This window comes from Bos grunniens, chromosome 3 (assembly GCF_055505025.1).
Source record: "Bos grunniens cultivar Pamir isolate PY7600 chromosome 3, Bosgru_T2T1.0, whole genome shotgun sequence".
Lineage (NCBI taxonomy): Eukaryota > Metazoa > Chordata > Mammalia > Artiodactyla > Bovidae > Bos > Bos grunniens.
Window position 1 is genome coordinate 9,339,342 of NC_141167.1, and position 24,943 is coordinate 9,364,284.

General features: G+C 46.0%; 1 protein-coding gene across 2 annotated transcripts in view; it reads right to left on the bottom strand.

Moving 5' to 3' along the window:
* The window catches only part of CSMD2 (CUB and Sushi multiple domains 2), a 693,739-nt gene that overhangs the window by 251,790 nt on the left and 417,006 nt on the right, over nt 1-24,943 (bottom strand). For both annotated transcript variants that reach the window (XM_086378081.1, XM_086378078.1), the window contains exon 13: nt 23,334-23,516. In XM_086378081.1, the coding sequence (XP_086234207.1) occupies nt 23,334-23,516 (183 nt within the window). The remainder of the gene's footprint in view (nt 1-23,333; nt 23,517-24,943) is intronic.

The following is a 24,943-nucleotide window of genomic DNA, read 5'->3' on the forward strand; positions in this document are numbered from 1 at the left end:
GAATCCTGTTTATTTGGTGATGTGAACCCAGTGCAACACAGGTTCTAAAGCTCCCTGGGTAATCCTAAGGTGCAGCTGGGGTTTGAGAACTACTGGTGAAGGAAAATGCAAACTATAAAAAATTAGTTTTAATAATAGTATTAGACCCTTGGGTGTTATAATATCATAACAGACTCTTAATGATCCCCCCCTTTTTGTTCAGGCCAAGAGACCCCTGAACAGCTCTCAGAACATTTCCTTTCACACCTAGAGAGACAGAGGTGATAAACTGGCAAATAGAGGTGACAAATAGGACAAAAACTTGGTCCTGTAAAGCTCAGTCTTCTATCCCAAGGGATAATTCAGGCTTGTTGCAATGAGGGCAGGAAAAAGGAGTGCGCAGTGTTCAACAAAGGTCTAATCTCTCTCACTCTGGAAAATTAGGTTTACATGTTACATCAGAAGGTTTCTCTTGGAGAACTTTCTTCTCAGTGTCCCAAATGAGGATTAAAAAAATGTATGGTGATTGGATCTCATCACTGTCAATCACCCAGGTAAAGGAGGGACGTGAACTGCCTTCTCCCTTTGGAAGTAGTTACCAGGTTGTGCTCAAGAATCTTGACCTTGAATAAGCCTTTAAAAGATTTGGACTTTTGAAAAATAATAAAGGTGGAAAACTCATTACCAAGTAGATGCATAATTTCTATGCTTAATATTGGATTATTATTTAATAGGACCTTGAGTAAGAAATAGAAGTTTTGTTGAAAAATGCTCTTTTACTCTCTTTTCTTTTGGTGTTGTCACTGCCAGTTTCAGGGCTTTCAAAATGGTAATTCAATTACTAGAGACCCAATGAGGCAAGACAAAAGCCAAAATCCAACGGTGACATTTAAAAAATGGATGATGTGCATATTCCAAAATGAAGATATGACAGTTATGATACATTTGGCCCAAAGTACTGAAACAGACAAAATAAACTATTTTAGAAAACATGAGAGTTGGATCAAAAATACTAACCTGATGTCAAAAGTAAATAAAGATAAAAAGGATCCATAGAATACTAGAAGTGGGTATATGTTGTATGAGACGTTGTAACCTGCAAACAAGGAACAGAACCTTCTTCACAAGTGCCTGTGGAATATTACAGAAATGGACTCTATACTGGACTGCAAAGAACTCTCTGTAAATGCCTCTAAAACGCAAAAAATGTTAGGACACATTTTCTATTCACAGTGCAAATAAACTAGAAATCAATAATAAAAGACTAAAGAAAAACTCCTAGTCAGCTTAAAATGTATAAAATCCTCTCCTAAGTAAGTTCTTAAGTTCAAAGAGGAAACAAAGGCTATCAATCCATATAGATTACTTATAATAATGATAATGATACTAGGCCAAAGCTGTGTTTAAGGGAAAATTAATAGCCTTATTCATTACTAAATAAAAAAGAAATACGTGAAACGAGAGCTCAAACTAAAAACATGCCAAAGAGAATAACCAAACGAGATTAAGGAGAGAAGGGAGAATAAACTTAATAAAGATAAAAGCAGAGAAAAGTTAATTGAAGAGACCAGTAAAAGAACTTCTCATTGGGGTCCTCAAGAAATAAAGAGGGAAGATATTTATACATAGAGACTGGATAATAAAATTAAGGAGATATGCCAATTATAAAAGAATAGTATGTACAACATACTAATAAAATTGAAATATTCACAAAACACAGAATTTCCCAGGAAATTTTAAATTACAAAAATTGTGCGAAGAGAAAAACCTGAGGAGACCAAAAAATATTTAGGGAGTAGGTAGTTTTAGGCCCAGAACTTTTAAATGTTAACCGAGCTGTAGTAGCCATGCTATTTAATTAATCTTGATACAAATATTCCCATAAGATAGCATGTGATATACATGTTCACACTCACCTACTCACACATCAATACATCCACAGTGTAAACATAATCCTATATGTAAAGTGCTATCAAATCAAATTCAGCCCTAAAACACTAAACAAACATGAGCTATAATCAACAAGTCTTTATTGATAGGCTGAAAAGAAAACTAAAAAATGAGACAAACTTTTTTTCTGGGTGATGACTTCATATTGTTAAAGTGTTAGTTGCTCAGTAGTGTCCAACTCTTTGTGACCCCATGGGCTATAGCCTGCCAGGCTCCTCTGCCAATGGGATTCTCCAAGCAAGTATACTGGAGTGGGTTGCCATTCCCTTCTCCAGAGGATCTTCGCAACCCAGGAATTGAACCCAGGTCTCCTGCACTGCAGGCAGACTCTTTACCATCTGAGCCACCAGGGAAGCCATGTTAAGATAAAAATTGTCTTCAAATCATTGTATAAATGTAACATAATTCCAGGCAAAATTTAATGCAATTCCAGGCAAGATCCACATTAATTTTTTTTCTGGAGTGATCAATCTGTTGGAATAAATAGGTAAAAAGATCCAATCACTCCTTGAGAGAGACAAGGAAAAAACAGCATATGAGGTGCTAGCTGGCATTCCAAGATGTCATATGTCTTGACCCACCAAGCCTCACAGTGGCCCTCTAAGATGAATATTATTATTATCCCCATTTTAGAGATGTAGAAGCCAAGTCTGGGTGTTCAAGTAATCTTCCCACTGTCACAAGACATGTAAGTGATGTGGCTGGGCTGAAAACCCAGGAAAGCTGGTTCTAGAGCCCAAGATTTCAACCATAATACCTATTTTTTTCCAGTGGCAGGGAGGTTTGTCAACTCAGATACTGAAACATACTATAAAGCTGCAATAACAACATCTGTATTGTTATCAGAAGAGAAATCAGTAAGAACCAAAAAAAAAAAAAAAAAAAAAAGAAAGTTCAGAAATGGACACAGACATCCAAAAATGTAGTATATGATAAAGGAGACTTTTTTAATTAGCAGGGTAAATGTTGCTTGATCAATAAGGGAGTCTTGGACAAATCGCTAACCAGTTGTCAAAAAAATAAATCCACATTTCACTCAGTATACAATAGAAATGCCAGAAGAAAATATAAGGAATATTTGCATAATCTCAGATGCGGGGCAGGAGTTTCTTAACATTATACCAAAGTTAGGAAATAGTATTTTAACTTACAGAAATGAAAGCTTTTTGGATTTCAAAAATCACCAGGCTTCCCAGGTGGTACAGTGGTGAAGAATCTGCCTGCCAAGGCAGGAGACACAGGAGACACGAGTTCAGTCCCTGGGTTGGGAAGATCCCCTCAGGGAAGGAGATGGCACCTCACTCCAGTATTCTCGCCTGGAGAATTCCATGGACAAACCAGTTTGGAGGGCCAGTCCATGGGCTCACAAAAGTTTAACAGTGAAGACCAAATGACAATCTCTTTAACAAGCGGTGCTGGGAAAACTGGTCAACCACTTGTAAAAGAATGAAACTAGAACACTTTTTTCTAATACCATACACAAAAATAAACTCAAAATGGATTAAAGATCTAAATGTAAGACCAGGAATTATAAAACTCCTAGAGGAAAACATAGGCCAAACACTCTCCAACATAAATCACAGCAGGATCCTCTATGACCCACCTCCCAGAGTAATGGAAATAAAAGCAAAAATAAACAAATGGGACCTAATTAAACTTAAAAGCTTTTGCACAATGAAGGAAACTATAAACAAGGTGAAAAGACAGCCTTTAGAATGGGAGAAAACAATAGCAAATGAAGCAACTGACAAAGAATTAATCTCAAAAACATACAAGTAGCTCCTGCAGCTCAATTCCAGAAAAATAAATGACCCAATCAAAAAATGGGCCAAAGAATTAAACAGACATTTCTCTAAAGAAGACATACAGATGGCTAACAAACACATGAAAAGATGCTCAACATCACTCATTATCAGAGAAATGCAAATCAAAACTACAATGAGGTACCATCTCATGCCGGTCAGAATGGCTGCGATCCAAAAGTCTACAAGCAATAAATGCTGGAGAGGGTGTGGAGAAAAGGGAACCCTCTTACACTGTTGGTGGGAATGCAAACTTGTACAGCCACTATGGAGAACAGTGTGGAGATTCCTTAAAAAAACTGGAAATAGAACTGCCATATGACCTAGCAATCCCACTGCTGGGTATACACACCAAGGAAACCAGAACTGAAAGAGACACGTGTACCCCAGTGTTCATCGCAGCACTGTTTATAATAGCCAGGACATGGAAGCAACCTAGATGTCCATCGGCAGACGAATGGATAAGAAAGCTGTGGTACATATACACAATGGAGTATTGGTCAGCCATTAAAAAGAATGCATTTGAATCAGTTTTAATGAGGTGGATGAAACTGGAGCCTATTATACAGAGTGAAGTAAGTCAGAAAGAAAAACACCAATACAGTATGCTAATGCATATATATGGAATTTAGAAAGCTGGCAACAATGACCCTATATGCGAGACAGCAAAAGAGACACGGATGTATAGAACAGCCTTTTGGACTCTGTGGGAGAAGGTGAGGGTGGGATGATTTGAGAGAATAGCACTGAAACATGTATATTATCATATGTGAAACAGATTGCCAGTCCAGGTTTGATGCATGAGACAGGGCGCTCAGGGCCAGAGCACTGGGATGACCCAGAGGGATGGGATGGGGGTTCAGGATGGGGAACACATGTACACCCATGGCTGATTCATGTCAATGTATAGCAAAAACCACTACAATATTGTAAAGTAATTAGCCTCCAATTAAAATAAATAAATTTAAAAAATTAAATAAGAAAAAAAGGAAATATTTGCAAGTGTGTATAATCAAGAATTTACTATGTTTAACATATGAGTGAGTGAAGTTGCTCAGTCGTGCCCAACTCCTAGCGACTCCATGGACTGTAGACTACCAGGCTCCTCCATTCATGGAATTTTCCAGGCAAGAATACTGGAGTGGGTTGCCATTTCCTTCTCCATGGGATCTTCTTGACCTGGCGATCGAACCTGGGTCTCCCGCATTGGACGCAGACACTTTACCATCTGAGCCACCAGGGAAGTCCTAACATATGAAGAACTACTAACACATTCAACACAAAGATAAATGCTCAAAATAGAATCATAAGCTAAGGAAATTAAAGAACAAGGTTATCAAGTTGGCAAAGAAAAAACAGACAGCATGGAACATTGCAAAGGCTGTCAATACAGATTACTTATAATAATGATAATGATACTAGGCCAAAGCTGTATTTAAGGGAAAATTAATAGCCTTATTCATTATTAAATAAAAAAGAAATACATGACATGAGCAGTTAAACTAAAAACATGACAAAGAGAATAACCAAACAAGATTAAGCAGAGAAGGGAGAATAAACTTAATAAAGATAAAAGCAGAGAAAAGTTATGGGCAGGGCAGATGGAGACAAAGCAGTTGAAGGTAGGAGGAAAAACACGAGAGTGGTTTCCAGAAGGAGGGAAAGGCTAGCTGTTCTGAAATAGAGTGGAGCCTCTGTGTAAAACCCATTGAATTTTAGCAACAGGAGGCTCATTAGTGACCTGGGTGAGAGCAGTTCCCAGGTGTGGTGGACACAGAGGTCAGAACATGTGCGGTAAGAAGGGACTGGCAAGTGAAGAGTGGCTACAGCAAGGGAACACATCCCGTCAAAGGATCTGGATGTGAAGGAAAATATTCGAGAATGGGCACGGACCTGTGGGGTGTTAAAGAACTTCACCTGTGAGAGAAGAGGGACCTGAAGACATTCACATGTTGATGGGAAGGATGTGGCAGAAGGGGAGAGGCTTCTGCCACATGGAATAAAGAGGATGGGACATGTCTGGTAGTCCAGTGGCTAAGACTCTCCACTCCCAGTGCAGGGGACCGAGGTTCGATCCCTGGCTGGGGAACTAGATCCCACATGGTGCAACCAAAGTGTTCACACACTGCAACTATGATTTGGGTCAGTTAAGTAAATAATAACTGAAATAAATATATATTTTTTTTAAAGAAGAAGAGGATGGATTACAAGAGGCATAGATTCCTGAGAAAGTGGGAGGTGAGGGGGAATCAATAGCAAAATTTTTGAAACAGTGGCTCATCATGAAAGCGATATGGTGGGTCATGATGCTAAAATAAAAGAAAAAAGGAAAAAACAAAAGGGAGAGAGTGGAAAATACCTGAGTGCATTACAGGGTTAAAGGTAAATACTGTTTGTGAATCTGTTTCAATTATGTCCCAGTGTGTGTGTGCGTGCATGTGTGTGAATGTATTCTGTACTGCATCTTACTGTTAGTTTAAAGGTGCTTGGAGCACCTTTAAAGGTCCCTGATCTAGATCCCTGATCTAAAGCCTAAATGGGAAGTATAAGCTACAGGCACATTGGTTTTTGATGGTAGAGAGGACCGAGCGTCTCTGTATAAGACGTGGGAAGATGAGAGGAAGGATGGGGATGGGACGGTGATGGGCTGCAGGTTTGGTGTCTTTGAAATTTGGATTTTGAGCATGTTGCCTGCCAGGCAGGAGACAAGATGATCATTCTCTAGGGTAAGGTGAGGAGGTGGGCTGTTCCCAGGACGGAGGCGGGTGGAGACGCCTTGGCAGAGCTTCCATGGGGAAGAATAGAACAGACTGACTTGAGAAACACAGATGGATGCTGGGCACTGTGCCGGCTTCATTGAGACTAGTGACCATGAATGTGTAGCTTTGCCAATTTGCCTGGTTGGGCGATTTCTCCAGCAGAGCTCACCCAAGCGGCAGAGGCCCAATTAGATGGTTCTTGCTTCACTGTGCGTCTCTGGACCAGTAAACTGAGGCATCCCTGCCGATGAACGCTAGAGCTGAGTGGGAGGCAGGGGCTTCACAAACCCACTAGTGAATTCCTTTCACCTCCTTCTGCTCAGAAGCTCAGGGTATGGTAGTTTTCATCAGAGTCATTTTAACATCTCTGGCACTGGAGCTGCTGAAAATTATTAACTTCCTTTGGCCCTAGGAAGCTGGGCGAGGTCTTCAAGGTCACACACATGAGGCTGAAACTGGCTACCCAGCTGGGCTCATCCTTATCACAAACAAGATGAAGTTAGTGCTTGGTTTTCTCTTTGAGAAGAATACTGAGAATGCTTTCTAGAAACTCACGTGAGCATGCATGAGTATGTGTGTGTTGTTTTAGTCGTGTCTCACTCTTTGTGACCGTATGGGCCGTAGCCCAGTAGGCTCCTCTGTCCATGGGATTCTCCAGACAAGAATACTGGAATGGGTTGCCATGTCCTCCTCCAAGGGATCTTTCTGACCCAGAGATTGAACTGGCAAGTGGATACTTTTCCACTAGAGCCACCTGGTCAGCTCCTTGGAAACTCATACATACACATTCCAAAAGGAGCATCAGACATAAAGGGATGACGCTGCCCACATATTTACTGAGCATGGAACATGTCCCCTTCGGTTAATATTTGACGTAAAGCCATGAATTGTGTTAAGTTTTGCATTTCTTTGTTTTTTTCCCATCCCCACCTCCTAGACAGGCATGAACACCAGCCCCCTGCACTAGGTGAGTAGGGCCTTTGACAGAGCTGAGCCCTCTCTTGTTCCTGAAATGCTTCCCCTCTGTCTTCAATCACACCCACCCCAGGCTTTCCACTCCAGCTCTGACAGCCCCTTTGAATGACCTTGGAATGTCCTTACCAAGCTGGCGTATTCACTGGGCATCTGCTGTGTGACAAAGACTAATTTAGACATGGTGGGGAGGGGGCGGGGCTGTTAACAAACCAGACAGATCGGCAAGTCCTCAGCCTCATGAAGTCTGCATTCTAAAAGGTAAGAAAGAACATAAGGTGGAATGAGGGGAAGAGTGAATGGAGGGGGATAGCTTGCTTTCAAGGCGGGGTCAGGGATGGCTCGTCTGAGGAAGCACCCTCTGAGACATGGCCTGATGATATGGAGTCAGCCGGCCTAAGGGAAGATTGCTCCAGGTGGAGGAGATTGCAAGTGCAAAGGCCCTGAGGTGGGCACAGACTTGGTGACTGTGAGGGAGAGAAGGGAGGCCAACAGAACAGGAGCAGAGTGAACCATGGAGCTAGGAACACGAGATGAGCTGGAGAGGATGACGGATCTTTTAGACCCAGGAGGAGGAGTCTGGATTTTATTAGAGCAGATTAAACTAAATATGGCCCAAACTGAACTCCTAGTCTTCTTTCCCCAGCCTGGTTTTCCTAGAATCTTGTGTCTGGAACATTCCTGGCATCAGGGAGTAATTCAGGCCTGCCCAGTTATGGGTTTTGCCTTGGCCGCATCTCACTCCACAACACCTTCCTCATGCTCTTGCCTCCTAAACGACACTGGTAGCCCAGACCCTCCTGCATATTCAGACTTGTTGTGTAACTGTCTGATATGCTTCCCTACTGCAGATCCCACCAGCACCTCGAATGCATGTGCAGAACTGATCTCTTTATCTGTTTTCCTAAGCCTCCTTCATTCCCTATCACCATGAATGACAACACCCAGTTGCCTAAGGAAAACATATCAACCCCTTTTCCCTGCTCCCAAATCCAGTCTGTAACTAACTTCTGCTGATTCTATCTCTTCAATGTCTCTTGTAGTTGTCACATCCTCATCATACACTATTGAGGGAAGGTCTTCTTCCTACTGCAGTAGCCTACCTGGTTTTCTGTCTATAAATCTCATTCTTTTTGAATTCATCCTACATATTGGCTCCAGAATGGATTTTTGTAAATCACAAATTCTCATGATGTTTCATCTTTGCTTGGAACTCTTGAAAGACTCCCTGTTGCACTGAGGATAAAGCCTGAACTTCTCTAAAGGGCACAAAAAGACCTCAAAGACCAAAGGCCCTTGGCAACCTCTTTTATCTTTATTTCCCCACCTCCCACTGCCCATGACATACTGGTCATATTGGACCACTGAAGTCCTGCAAATGTGCAAGTCTAATGCTAGGTCTTGCTCTGGCTCTTTTTTCTTTCTAGAGTGTTGTCTCCTCCTGTCCATCTGGAAAGCTCTGTTAAGCATCTTTTCTATAGAGTGGTGTGGGCTCCCTCATCCCATTTATCCTTGCTAGCTGCAGCCATAGAGTCTGTATGCCAGGATCATTCTGCTCAGAGCCCATTGAGGTCTGAATGTTTGAGTCCCCCCAGATTCGTACACTGAAATCCTAATGCCCATGGGTGATGGTAATAGCCAGCGAGGCCTTTGGGAGCCACTTCAATAGTGAGGATGGTGCTCTCACGAATGGATGGGGTCAATGATTTATAAAAGAGGCTCCAGAGAGATCCCTGGTCCCCGTCCATCACGTGAGGATATAAGGAGAAGACGGAGACCTGCAGGAGGGTCAGGAGGAGGACCCCGGCACCCTGGTCTCAGAATTCCAGCTTCCAGAACTGTGAGCAATACATTTTTGTGGTTTATAAGCTACCCAGTCTGTGGCATTTTATTATAGCAGCCCGAATGGACTAAGGCAGTACACAAGCCAACTTTGACTATTACCCCACTGGCCTGAGAGGTGTAGAATGAAACCCCACGTTAGGAGGCTCTGGCTGGCTAGGTGTCCTCCAAACCAAAGCCTACCATTTTGGCTTTGTCTTTATAATAACACTGATACTAACATGATTAGTAATAACTATAATAGGAAACCAGTACCTACCAAATATTTGCTATCTGATTGGTACTGTAGATACAATAGTGAATAAGACATATATTGTTGTAGGAAATTTACAGTGTAGTGAGGGCACAGGCAATCAACAGGTGAAAAAGCATTGCTTACTGTGCTCGAGTATATTCCCTGCCCTTCCTTGCTGCCTTTTAGGCAGAGCCCTCTTGCCTATGCCATCGACTTTGGCCTGGTGACTTTGTCCCACGGAAGGTGAGAGGGCATGACATAGGGATGCTCAAGCAGATACCCCCAGAATGAGAGGCTATGTAGGTTTCCCCTGAGCCCTGCAGAGCTGCACCTGACCTACAGCCCTCATGGGATGCAGGTGAGAAATTAATATTTGTTGTTGCAATTTGTTGAGATTTTTGCACAGTTGATGCCATAGCAAAAGTTGACTCATACACTTAGGACAAGGGATGGAGAAATGGGAAAGTGAAGGATGGCTCTTCTGGATGGGGTAGTCAGAGAAAGCCTCTCTGAGGAGGTGATGAGAAGGATCCAGCTTCCTGAGGAGCATTCCAGCACGGTGAACCTCAGGTCAAAGGCACTGAGGTGGGAAAGAGTTTAGAGTACCTAAAAGTCTGAAAGAGGGCCAGCGCATCTGGGAAAGGTGAGAGAGGGGAGGGGGCACGGATGACGGGAGGAGGAGGAAGAGTCCATCCCTGCACCTCTCAGATCTTTGGCTCAGAGATCACCCTCGGCATCCAGAGTGCTCAGCTGAGGCTCCATGCCTTTCTTGGCATGACGTCTGTTGGGTCATGGTTGGGGAGATCATAGAACATAATGCCCCAACTGGGACACTTTTGAGAACGAAAGATGAGACCACTCAGTAATTACCTTAGGACGGAAGATGTAAACTGGGATGGTCCCAAGCAAATATGGACGGATGGTCGTCCCCACACGCGGTCTTTTACTTTCCTTCCACAAAAGTATCTTTTATCCTGAGCAAGTAGTTCCTCATTCACAATCCAGTCCCCTTCTGGAAGAAAATCTTAAACCAAAACTCACCAGGAGGGCTCTGACAATTGCTAAATTCTTGTGTCCTGCGATTGGACCCTGACTGTACCCCCTTAGAGGCTGGCTAGGTTCTTGGTATAAAGTGACTGCTTATCAGCACCAGGCCAACCTGTGGGAATTTCCTGCTGTCTGAAACTACCCTGAGTCGTGATTGACTTTTGCCACACCTGTGGAAGAATGCCCACTCAAACCACTCCTGGAGCCTACCCTGGGCTTAGACCCTCTTTAGACCCACTCAGAGGTCCCTGCCAAGGCCAGGCTCTGAGCTGGGATCTCATCCTGAGCTGATGACTGAGGATCTCCTGTCACCAGCAGGCAGGACATCTCTGGTCCCTGCTGGTCCCATGTGTGAGGACAGTGCCTGCCCTGTACTCCTGGGAGTACAGGAGTACAGGAGCTCACTCTGCACTCCCCGGGCTCAGCTTTTACCCTGAAAACAGACCATACATTCTTAGGAAAGTATGTGTAGTCAGATCAAGCCACTGGGCCTCCCAATTTGGGTTTGTCTGGTGTTGTGGAGTGGGGGAAGTTTCTGTACCTCACTTTCTACTTCCACATGTAGCAAAATTAGACTAAGCACTCTGAAATCACACCTTGGTTGTGAAGATGCATTACGATAAAGCTTCTGAAAGGCAAGGTGTGCAGTCCCGAGCCTGGGCACCCGGGTATTATACCACACATCAATCTTCGCTGAACTGGAAACAATGGGCATGTCTCAGCGCTCCTGCTGGAGACCACACAACATCTCCACAAAGGCCTCTGCTCAGCGTACCTCTGAGTCTCAACCAGCCTGCGGGGGCGAGAGCGGGGTCTCCCCACCTCTCCCCAGCATAGCCCACTCCTCAACCAGGAAGGCGCCAGACCAAAAAGTTTGCACTCTGATCCTCAGTAGCTCTTCTCCATGGATGAGTGGGCGATTCTGACCAGACTCCTCCTGTGGGGGGATGACGGCCTGGCGGCTAAGACTCCATGTACCACCTTTTTTGGGAAGACTGACTTAGGCAAGGAGACGTGTTCTATCAGCTGCACGGAGGTGCCTGGGGCCGGACGGTGCTGACAGTAGTTGAGCGCTGACTGTTCTGTTGGACTAGAGTTCTGTCTGGGATTCCAAGGAGCCATGCCCTGTGGGGTGAGGCATGGGTGCCTTGATGACTGGTTTCTCCGTACGCCAAGCAAAGGCTTCTCAAAAGCGCTTTCACAGCTGTGAGGCCCCACAGATGCTCAGGCCAGCCCCTAGGATCCCTGAGTGATATTTGTGAAGACTCTTCTCCCCATGGGGCAGACCTCAGTCAGCCTCTGTGCCCCGTGTCGGGGTTTACTTCACCTATTCTTCATTAATGTCATCAGCCAGACACAGCTATGAGCTGGTGAGAAGTCTGTGGGCACGATGTAGCCCCAGAACCCAAGCCTTCCTATGAGTTCAGGGGAACTCAAGAAAGGGTATAATCTACATTCCCAACAGCTCACAAGGTGCTCCTGGGACCCTCTTGGAGAGCCCCACCAGCTTCTCCAGAGCATCTTCCCTCAGGGAGACTAGAGCTATCCACGGTCCTGGCCACTCTAAGCCCAGTCCTAACTGCAGACCAGCAGCCACTGCAAACTGGAAAGGCACACTCAGTGGAAGTCCCTGGATCATAAGAAGTATACTTGGATCTTCTTCCGGGTAATCCACAGTGATACAGGTGAGTTTATAGTTAGCCTGAGAGAGCTACCTTCAAGACCATAGTCAGAGCAGGTTGGGGCATGCCCTTGACCTGTTTCCCTGAGTAAGATGGGAGTTAACGAGGTAGCCGAGGGGAGTAGTCCTGTCACCGAGCCCATCTCCGGAGACCCCCAAGATTGCCTTTCTTCACAGGAAGGGAGGAAGGTCATTGTTCCCCCAAGAAGTGTAGCCCAAGGCTGTCCTTGAAATCCAGTCCCTACAAAAGGTGAGCAGTGTCTTCCCCAGAAACCTCAGAGCCCGAGAACACCCACAACACCTAGAGCTCGATGGGGATGTACTTCCAGGTGAGATGACAAGTTCGTCTAGAGGCTCACCGATGGGGGAGGGTATTGGGAGAGCTTCGAGCCCCAGGCCCTGAGTCAGCAGCTGTGAAAACAGACCCTGATTAGAGAGGCTCTGGGTCTCTCCCGTAGCTCTCTGAGCAGACATCACAGAGAACCGTGGAAAAGGCACAGTCTGTGCTGCTGCATGGGGAATGCACTTGGTGTACACAGAAATTCAAAAATTTTATAAAGGGAAAAGAACCTGTCTGCTCTGATCCCCAAAGCTGAAAGCTAAAGTGAGAAAAGCAGATATACCCATTTCTCCGGCCCCAACCCTCAAGGAGAGGTCACAATGCAGGATAAGACCCCTAAAATTTAGTCAGTTTTCCCAGCCCCCAGTCCACCCAGGTGACTGTGGTGCCCAGATACCTCGGCCCAGGACTCTTAGGTGTAGGAATATGGCCTTTGGTCTGGGTCTTGTTCTAAGCTGTTTTTGCAGTTTGGTTCTGGATAGATTCCTGGGTTTGACTGGGCTGAAATTTTGCCCATGATGCTCAGAAGAAATCTTCTGAGAATCTTCCAATTGGAATGAATTTTTCTTCCTTACATACTGGCAGCACTTTGTGGCCACATCTCTAAATTGCAGTAATTCAAAGATTGATTTATCATAAAAGAAGGTGCTTATCACACTCACTAGATCATGAGTTGCTGGAGGACAAGGACCACATGAGAATTATTGCCATCCCTGTCCTAGGGTCGAGCAGCACTGTGTCAGGTGTGGAGAGGACCTCCCCTCCACATTTTTTGCATTCATAGACGTGAAAGGCAGGTGATCAAAACACTGAGTTGTGATGTCACAATACTGAACTTTGCATCCCACTCCCCACCAGGATATCAACGTGGAGGTCAATACTCCTTGAACCCCAGAAGGCCACCACCATCAAAACTACCCACATTATGCCAGCCTCATAGCAACAACATATGATCACAACATATGACCACATAAATTCTAAACCCATGCCCCACGAGGCTGCCATCCTATCAGGGGACCAAGCCCCTCAGGAATGACCCCAAACACTCCTGCAAGCAATTGGCACACAGAGGGTATTCCTTATTAGTGGGGTTCACTAATCTGATACAGATCATCTAGGAAGATTTTAGAACAATAATTCCTGGCTCCCATCCCAGACCTGCTGAATCAGAATTTCTGGGGATGAGACCAAGATTCTCTGTTTTTAAAAGCCTATGAGTGATTCTAATAATTAGCTGGGTTGGGGTTCATTTTATATTGGTCAGGGCCACCAGAGATACCTCCTTCCCCCATAAAGTATCAATTTAAAAATAAAGGTAACAAGTGATGTTTGTGACCCACAGTAGCCTGGTGGGAAAAGTGTAGATTCTTCTTCCTTGGATGTGCTGGGAGCCTCCTTTGTGAGCCATCCCTGCCCATCCAGTCTTTGCCTGATGAGACCCTCCACCCCAACTCTCCAGTGCACTGAATACCTTGGTTCTACAGGCTCAGTTCTTACAGCCAGATCCTGAGCCAAGCCCAGCCAAGGCTGACAGTCACAGGAAGTCCCATCCCCTCAAACCAGTGGGGTGACAATGAGTATGGCTTCCCAGAGTCAGCATTTGGTGGGGTTGTGAGGAGCCTGGCACACCCACAGGCACGCAGAGCTTCCAGACCCTCCCCACCTGCCATCCCTGCCCTCCTATGTGTGCCCCAGCCCAGGGACTGGGCTGCTTTCCTGATTCTTGGTCTCTTCTCCAGTCCCTGCTGTGAGAGAAGCTCTTAATGAAAAGGCAGCCTCTTGCCGGGGATGGGATGGCCTGCCTGGGTAGACGCTCTTCCCCTGGTGAGGACCAGAGGCCACCTTCCCCCATCAAGTATCTGCCTATTTAAGAACAACGGTAACAAGCAATATAGGACCCACTCTAGTCTGGTGAGACAAGTGTTGAAGCTACTTCCTTGGATATTCTGATTGGAAATACTGGCAGGCCTCTTTATGAGCCATCTGTTCATCCAGGGTCAGTTCTCCCAGCCCCAGTCTCCCTCAACTCCAGGTTTCTCTTCCTAGGCTGCCCCTGTGGCCCCATCAGGCTTCACAGCCCTGACTTTAGTGCCCATTCCCCATTGCAGTAGCAGATACAGACGGTTCCCACCTCCTGTCACTGCCAGGACTTTCTTCTCTGGAAAACGAACCCTTTGAGTTACTGCAGACCGTTTACAGAGCAGGCACCCCCAGCTCCACCACAAGCTAGCACACGTCTTCAGTGTCCATGTGCTGGGGGACCAGGTAACAGAGGAAGGGGGCCTGAAACCATCTGGTTTCAACTTCTAGGAATTGACCTGAAATTGACAAAGTTGGACCAAAGCAATCTCCAGGTTCTCTGTTTCTCTTCCAGGGACCCATGTGGGTTTATGGGACCTTTATGGAAGCCCAGAGAAGTAAGGAGAACATTATATCAGCAGAGGGAGCTCACACTACCCTTATCACGACCCCCACCCCGATCACAAGCAATTACCAGGAATATTATCTGTCATACTGAGGCTGACGCTTTCAAACCCCAGCTGATCCCAGTTCTCTCTGAACGTTTGAAAGAGGCAGTTTCCAAGGACTCTAGTTATCGTGATCATGTTTTCTGGGATGAAGGAAAGGATGCTTGAAACTGTACTTGTCCTGGAAAACCTGGGGTTAAATATTTATGGGGAATGAGAGGATTCAGCCACGAAGAAGGAAAACTGGACATGCCTCACGTGTCAACAGGGCATTGCGGTTGAAGTGGGAGGGGAGTGGAAAAGCAGCTGCCTGTTTAAAAATACAGCTAGCAAGCGAAGTATGTGACCTATATGAAGAAAACCACAAAGCTGTTATATTTAGAAAAATGAAAGTAGACGGACAAAAGAGTGACACGTCGTGTTTCAGGATGGGAAGGCTGTGTAGTATAAAAATGCCTACTTTCCTGAAGTTAATTTATAGTTTAATAGGAGCACACATACAAAATCCCAATAGGATTTTTTTTTTTTTACTATGACAAAATGATTCTAAAATTAATCTTGAACAGCAAACAGATGAGAATAACAATGAATATTCTGAAAGAGAAAATAATTAACGGAGGAAGGAGTAGTTTCCAGCTCTGCCAGATATTAGAACATATTATAAAACAACAATTAAAATTATTCAATACCGGTGCTAAGATAGAAATGAGCAGCTGAACAAAGCGGTGAGTCAAGAAAGAGACTTAACTACATCCGAGGATTCAGAATGTGATAGAACAATTCATTTGCCTCAAATCAAAAGGGAAATGAATTACTTAATAAATTGTGTTGGAAAACTGTGTAATAGTTTGGACAATATCATACATTCATCTAAATAAACTCCAGATGGATTAACAAATTATATTAAAAAAAAAATCAAATTACTGACAAATAACCAAAAATAGAACAGACTGTTTTTTCAGATCGGTGGCAGAATGATAACTTTGTCAGCTTTGAAAAGAAATCACAAATATCGAGGGATTTGTCTGCATAAGTATGTAAAACAACTGTACAATGCAAACTAGCAAAACAGAAATAAAGAAAAAAGAAAGCTGGAGATTGGGGAAAATATGTATATCAAATGGAAAGAGCCTTCAAATTGAAAAGGAAAACACCAACGCAACACTCTCATAGATAGCCACGTGTCAGGATAGACAGTTGTTACCCAGGGGTTGCAAACAGCAGATGCTCCAAGTCCCTGCGGGGCAGGGCTGCGCCCAGGCCAGCTGGAGAAAGGCCAGGACCTGAGTCCTGTAATGGAAATCCTGACACCTCGTGCTCCAACAGGGACACGCGTCCAGCCACGCATACCCCGCAGTCTCTCTCTAGATCCTACTCCCATGGACCCTACCTCCCTTCTTTCATTCTCTCACTTTGGGAGCAGCCAACTCCTTTGGGAACCACTACACACCGAGTACTGAGAGACCGCGCGCGTGTGTGTGCACACTTGTGCATATGTGTGTCGATGTATCCAATGGACATCCTCCTTTTGCAGAGCCCCAGACCCCCTGGATTCTCTCAGAACCCATACGGCCATCAGAGTAGCTTTCTTCCCAGCAGGGCCCCCACTCCGTCCTCCCATCTTTGAGGCCCAACTGTTCTAGCAGCATTGATGAAAGTCTATGCTCTATGAACAGAAGGGTGGTTGCTCCCCTGTTACACACCTCCTGTGATACCTGCCACATCACTGGACCTCAATGAATATGTGTCAAATAAAAGAATGAACCTTCATGGGGCGGTTTCTAAACGCATCTGATTCACCAATGCTTCTAGATGAAAAAGTAAACTTTGAACCACAAGAGCCCACTTTAATTTACATAATTATGTCTATCTTCATGTGCAAGCGAGCTCATTGAGGTCAAGGGCTGTGCCCAATTCATCTCTAGATTCGCAGCACTTATCATAACATTTGGCACTTCATGGAAGTTGACAAGGGTGTGCTGGAGGGATGCATTCAATTTATACCTATTAAATTGGCAATTTTTAAAAGGCCGCACAAATCCTTGAGATTTGGTGATGCTGGTAAAGATTGCGAGAGATACATGTGACCCATATGAATAAAACTATAAAGTTGTTAACGTTTAGAAAAGTGGAAGCAGGTGAACACACAGAGAAATCTATGCCGTATTTCTGGACGGGAAGGACGTGTGTTATATGAATCTTAGTCTTAACCTTCAAGCTTTTGTTACTGACATTACGACCTGGCAGAACATTCTGGGGGAATGATATGAGTATTTTTAAATGTTCCTACTCTGGCCCAACAACCTCATTTCTGGAAATTTACCTCAAGGACAGAATTCAAGAAAAGATATAAAAAGGTCATATGCTTGAGGATGGGTTCCGGGTGGCTCAGCTGGTAAAGAATCTGCCTGCTAATGCAGAAGATGCAAAAGACGCAGGTTCTATCTCTGGATCAGGAAGATCCCCTGGAGAATGAATGGCAACCCACTCCTGTGTTCTTGCCTGGAAAATTCCATGACAGAGGAGCCTGGTGGGTTATAGTCCATGGGCTCACAGAGTCAGACATGACTGAGCACACGTGAGCATGCATGCTTGAGGATGTTAAAAGCTTATAAAAAAATAATTGAGCTATACTGCATTTCCCCCAGAGGATAATTGGCTAAGTCATGGTCCACTCACTAGACAGAATATTCCATAGATTTTAAGACTGGTAAAGTACGAAAGACATGTAGTAACATGACAAGATATGCAATATAATATGAACTTCAAAAGACAGAATGTAAGACGGTATGTTCACTTTGATTAAAACCATGAACTTCAAAAGACAGAATGCAAGACGGTATGTTCACTTTGATTAAAACCATATGAAATATGTGTGTGTGTGGGTAAGAATCAAAAAGGAATGGCCAAATTTGAAATTGGCTTTGGTTGAAAGAAGTGAAATTAGGAATATCTTATTTATTTAAAACTTTAAAATACTAGAGTATACCAAAAGTCTGTGCTGAGTAGAGGTCCTTGGACTCAAGACACTCCTTGAAAGAGTTACAGTACATTGTATGGACATGGCACTAAGATCTCTGCCCCTCAGCCTGAGCGGGATCATCCCCAGAGGTGTCCCAGTTTAGAATTTTACCAGGATTGGCCACACCTACTCATGCAGCTGATTTGGTACATAGTAGGTGCTCAATACATCAATATGGATGGATAAATGGATGGGTAGGTAGAAGGAATGAGAAAAAGTAAAGATGAAAAAAGTGACCTCAACAAAGGTATATTGCAACCTGAATACTCTTTGGAAGGACTGATGCTGAAGCTCTAATACTTTGGCCACCTGATGTGAACAGCTGAGTCATTGGAAAAGGCCCTGATGCTGGGAAAGACTGAGGGCAGGAGGAGAAGAGGGCGACAGAGGATGAGATGATTGGATGGTGTCACTGACTCAATGGACATGAACTCGGGCAGACTCTGGGAAGCAGTGAGGGACAGGGAAGCCTGGCGAGCTGCAGTCCATGGGGTCACTAGGAGTCGGACACGACTTGGTGACTGAACAACAAGAATAAATACTGGTGTAGTCCCAACAAGGGCCATGGGTCTAGCCCTCACGGATTTGTTTCACTCTTGTCAATTTCTGTTACTTCATGGGAGTAGCTAAGACCACTGTTTGTTTCTCAGTCTGGACTAATGTTGTCGTCCTAAGCTTTTGATGTCCTTACTGACCTCTTGAATTCTGGAAATCTGGGGCAATAGAGAGAGTGTACATTTGGAACAGAAGCCAACTCTGTCAGTTAACAGTTCAAATTCCAGCCCATCATCTAACGGTTCTATAACTTCTGACCCTAGTTGAGCTTTGTTTTCATCTGTAAAATAAGAGAATAAATATTCCATGATGCTGTAGGGAAGAGTCCTATCTTCCCAATGGCAAAACATCTAAGAAACACTGGCATCTCCCTTTACCTCATGCTTCCTCACTGTCACAATTCTATAGTTTCTAATCATGACCTAATTTAAAATGCAAATACACAGATTTCATCATATTTAGAATCTGACAAGACTAGCTTTTTCTATACTGGTGGTTCTCCATCCTGGGTGACTTCTTCCCCCAGAGGATACAGGCAATGTCTGGAGACATATTTGGTTGTCACAGTTAGTAGTGGAAGGGGTGTCTGTGCTTCTGGCTTCTAGTGGGTAGAAGACAGGAGGGATGCAGCTAACCCACCCTAAAATGCACAAGAGCACCCTCCACAAAAGAATTATCTGGCCCCAAATGTCAGTAGTGCTGAGGTTGAGAATCTCAATGACCTGAGGACTTAGTCCATTCCTCTGACCAGAAATCTGAGTGTGTGTGTGTGTGTGTGTCCATGTCCAGAGCGTGGAGAGGGAATGGTTGAGGGGAGTAACTCAGTGGAGAAAGGATGGGAGGGTGCTAGGAGAGGACCATATCCTGCAGCATCCCTGTATGGAGCACCCTCCTTTACCTCCCAACCCTCCAGTCCTGTATCCTCTGTGACACTTTCCCTGAGCCCCTGAGGACCCACGTCTCCCTTCCCTGGTCTCTCAAGGACCGCTTGCTGATTTGTAACTCACACTGCATGCATCCCTGTGTATTCTCATTTCACACCTATGCCATATACATTAGGAACTGAACAATTAGGATTCACGCCTTCTCCTGGTGGCTTACAAAATGGCCAAGGGAAGCTGGCATCTGTGAGGTCTTGGCATTTTCCTGGTGAAGGCTGTTTTGAAACTTCTTATGCAAGTGGCTGCTAATGGACTGATAATTGGTTTCCTGGCTTCCTTATGAAGTGTGAAGTGCTAGCCTGTCAACACAGCATCAAGTGTTGTGCAAACCACCATCGGTTATTTGTATCTTCCTTCTATTGTATCTCTTGTGGAGAAAGAAGGGGACAGGGTTATATGGGAGAGGCTCCCATATGGTGCTTTTGTAAGGAAGCCAGTGAAACAGGCAGAGTTTCTGGGAAGGTGAAGGGTGTTTGAAACCTGGGGGGCGCTCTCTCACCAGGACCCCGGGTTGAGCACCAGTTCTCCAGGTAGAGCCTGGCACAGGGTAAGAATGCAGTAAGAATACTGTTGAATGGATGGGAAGTGCCATTGTTGCCACCTGCTCTGGAGCAGCGATCCCTGGAGATGTGAATCAGCCAAGGAGGAGGAGAGAGGAAGAGAAAAGACGCCGGTTTCATCTTTTCTTTCAGAATGCTTCTCACGGTGAGGAACATCATCATCTTTAAAACCGAGATGAAAAGAAAGACCATCTACTGAGCATCTACTACTGCGAAGGCAGCTCGCAAGCCAACAAAATGATTCTGAAGTCCCTGCTCGCTGCAGAAAATGTTTTGGAACATGAAGGCAAGAGTGTACTTGTATCGTCTCGGCAGGGCCATTCCCGAGTAAGGAACTGTATTGAAGAAAATGTTGCAAGAGAACAATGCACTGCTGTGCACTTCTCTGGACAAGTGTTCAAAGAAATCTGAGCCTTCAAAACACCCCCCAACTTCAAGTCCTCTTCTAAACCCTCAGAAGGAAAGAATGACATTGTTTGCTAAATATGTGTTAATATTTATCGTGACTAATATTGAAACTTAGGGCACTTAAGCTGACATTTGCTAGAGGTGCTTTTCTACGTACATTTATGACCATATTATAAAACAGAGACTGACTGGACTATTCTATATTGTTATAAATGCTTACAGATATTGTCCTTTTTTCTACGGATCACACACTATTATAGGATCACACATCTATTATAGGATCACACACTATATTATATATTTGATCTGGGGTCAGGAGGAGAATGCCATGTTTTAACTTTATCCCTCGAAGAATGAGCTCTGTATAAATGACCCACTTTAGAAAGTGGTTTTCAAGTGTTCATGATGGAAAATGTGAGGACCATCCGTGTCATAGTTGTCTTTTCCTGTAAATATGATCACAAAGGCTTAGAATTGGGGAGTGCAACCCCATCAGATAGATCAGCAAAGCAAATTTCAGAGAGAAGCTGCCCTGGCTGGAGCCAGGAAACTGAGCTGAGACTAAGACACAGGTCTCCAGATGCTGAATCCCTAATTCTCTCAGGGCACCCAGATCGTCTTAGTACCATCTTTCACCATGAGTTAGACCAGGAGTTCCCTGAAGGCAAAGCCTGAGACCCAGGGATGCATCAGATTAGGGGTTGGGGTCTCAGTAGAGAGGAAGCTGACAGATGGCACTCACTTGCGACCTTGCTCATGGTGCAAAAGCCTGGGGCCAGCACATCCTCTCTGGCCTCCTCCACCAGAGGCAGCATCCCTGAGACTCCAGCCATGTTTGTTATACCGACATGATCAGAAATACCTGAGTGATGGCAGTACCTTGGGGATATCACCCCCCATCTCCCAGAATCATCTGGAAGAAGAAGTGCTTCCTCCCCCCTCCCCCCACCCCCGAGAAGAGTGCCTGCTTCACGGTTCTCATCAATAAGCCTCAGGCTCCTCTTCCTTGTTTTAAACCACAGAGAGCACCACCCGGTACCCGCCAGGACTCCTCTGCCCTCTGCTTCTTCTCAGCTGATTGTAAGCAGTGCTCAACATCCTGTCAGCTTTCCTCCTGGAAGCGGAGAGCCTGCTGAGCAGCACCGACTGAAGTTTTCAGAGATTTCCTGAAAGTACTTCTAAGAGCCAAAAGGGCAAATAAATTCCTGGAGGGCTTGAGTGACAGACCACCCCCCTCCGCCCCACCTCCCAGAGGCAGCATTCTGCTACCTGCATGTCTCAGTTTGTGGAGCAGGGAGCTTTATCCTGGTTCTAAGTCACCGGCTGGCTCTGAGGCACACTTCACTCCTGCCAGCTCTCTGCTCTAGAAGTCTGACCCTTTCAGTTCTCCCTGCCTTGTTTCTCCCAGATGGATTTCAGAGATGGAGCCCCCACGCTCCCTGGGACTCTTGCAGTTCAGACCTTTTGCGTTCTGAGGACCTGACTCTGACCCGCTCTGCAGGGCTCCATTCGACCCACCCATTCTGCCCTAGGCTCATCTCTGAACCTGCCCAGTCCTGCTCCCTGCTAACCTCCCCTGCCCCCTGCCCCCTACCCCCAGCTCCCAGGGTACACGTTGTCAGGCACTATATCCTAACCACATCGGGCCAGAGATCTGTGACTGATTCCATGCAATATATTTTTCAATAATTTGATTTGCTTAATGTACATCTAAGAGCGATTTGATCTTTAAACCTCTGCAAGAATTTTTACGTAAAACTCACAGGTCATCAAAACTGCATTGCCCACTACACAAAGTGATTTTTTTGGTTGTTCAAGACGTAGTCATTGTGGTATGACCTGGCTCAGCCACTTCCGAGCCAAACTCTCCATCATCACAGATATTCCTTATAGTCTCCCAGGTTACTCCTCTCCCTGCCACGAGGGGCCAACATTCTCTACGAGGCAGCACCTGAGAAACCCACTGAGAAGGGAGACGAGAAGTCAGGCTGTCGGCCCTTCCCTGGGGGAAGCAGATTGTAAGAGATGGAGGGTGGCGGGGGTGAGCGTTGGGAGAAAAAGAGACGACAGCCCAGAGAGGGAGAACCTTTGACGTCTGAACAAAGACCAAGCCTGCTCCTTTACACACTGCCCCCTCACGCTAGCTGATTTCCTTGGGAGCCAGGACTTAAAGTATTATTTGTGCCGGAAAGCAAAGTCAGACCATCCCAGAGGAGGGAAGAAAAGAATCCTTGTCGTCCCCAGAGAACAGAGCACTCAACTCCAACCCTTTCTCCCAAAGATCAACAATTCAAAGACAGCTGGATCCCAACCCCTCCCTACATCTGATGCAAGAGGAAGCAATCGGATGAAACCCGCGAGTCCCGGCACGGTCATGGTATCCCGCAGCACCCCCAGGCTGGCAGGGTGTCTAGAGCCTTACGAGCTTTGCCAGCACCTTCCACCCTGGTTCGACGGTGTGGTGTCACCAACAACTAGAAGGGTGAGGAGGAAACGTCTGGGTTTGACAGTGCTTGCGAGGGTCACCGGGGAGAGGAAGGCGCTGTTGAAGAAGCCCTGGATGTCAAGAGCAGTCACGCTCAGTGCTATACCGTTCACGTCACTGCCAGAAATGAGGACTCAGCCAGAGACGTTTCAAGAAAGAGAAGAAGCCAACCAGAGTGAAACTGTGGTTACGACCCTACGAGGTTCCCAAGGACGGGGCCCCCAGATAGGCTAGGACATGGGTCCCTGGCTTCTGCGTAGAAGCGACCCCCCTCCCCGCTCACTTACACACGCAGCCTGGCTTCTTAGCCGACCACTGGTTATTCTTTTGGCACGTGATTGCCTTCTGCCCCACCAGCTCAAAGGCAGGCTGGCACTCAAACTGGAGGGTGTCCCCGTGGCGGAACCGGGAGCCTTCCCGCCGGCCGTAGGCAGGTACACCGGGATCTCCACAGCTGCCCTGCTCGATTTCTGCAAGAGAGGAGAGGAGAGAACAGACACACGTGGTGACTCCACACCGCCCGAAGCCGGGGCGTGACGCTGCACCTCCGCCAGGAGGGCAGGGCTCAGACAGACCCCGTGGGCTTTTGATGAGAAGCCCTGGGAGGAACGGGCCCTCCGGCTCTGGGACTCCGCACCCATAAGGAATACTCCAGGTGCTTGGCTGTTTTTATTCAGGGAAGGTGGTTGTATGTTCCCTGTGAGACACTGTCCTAGGAATTCACAGGTTCACAGGGTTTGGAGCCTTCTTTACTGACTGGACTCTGCATTCAAATTATGCCTGTTCCCTGGTAGATTTGAGGCCCAGTCCCTTCCTGAGCAGTGAAGGTAAGAACAAAATGGGAGGGAGGCTGCCTTTGTGCTGCCTGCCTTTCCCCCACCCAGAGATGATGTGAGAGTCAATACCCACTGCCTTCTGACCTGGAAGCATTTTCACGAAGATATATTTTTAATTCTGTTTGAGACAGGAGCAGGTAAAATGAAAAAACACAGGACTCATTAAGTATGCTTTTAAAGTTCGTGGATCCAACAGTGGTGAGTCGCACAGGCAGTGGGTTCCCCCAGACAGCTCTGGAGGTCTGGACTCAGGGCGTGACGGGTGGAGGCCTGGTGGGAGAGTCAGTCAGGACTGAGACACCCCAGGGAAGTCCTCTGTCCCGGCCTCGGCCTTGGAGTTTCCTCCGGAGTCGCCCCCCACTTCTACGAGCTTGGTGCTATGAGAGATGAAGAGCAGGAGCGGAGGAGGGGAAGGAGTGGGGAGCAGGAGCTCGGTTCCCAGGGAGGAGGGCACCCTCAGGAAGGACTCCGAGTCATGAATGAAGTGACAGATGGTGAGGCGAGGACAGCAGGAGTCCTGTGATTCAGGGGGCTGGGATAGTGGGAGTTTTTGGACACCTTCCCAGGACTGTCAGGCCAAAGCGACACTGCCTCTTCCGTGGGCACCGTTATGGGCTGTCGGAGTCACAGTCCCTGAAGTTGGGGTGATTCTGCACAAAACTCTCTCACCACAGCTGTTGGGTCCTGGGTTCAGGTCTGGCGAGCCCCAGGCACTGCTGCCTTATCTGGACGGTGACCGTGGTCACCTTCGTGGTCCCCCTCCCTCAAGCCAGGGCCTCCAGCCCACTGCTGAGAGCAGGCAGAACAAGGTGTTCTTTGGCTGGGATTGAGTGAGTGTGTATGTGTGTGTGAGAGAGAGAGAGTGTGTGGATTTGTGTGTGCAAGAGAGAGTCAGAGTGTGTGTGTATATGTGAGAGAGAGTGTGTGTGTGTTAGAGAGAGTCAAAGTGTGTGTGTATGAGAAAGACAGAGAGACAGTGTGTATGAGAGAGAAAGTCATTGTGTGTGTGTGTGTGTGTGTGTGCGTGTGTGTGTGTGAGAGAGAGAGATCTAAGTCAGACA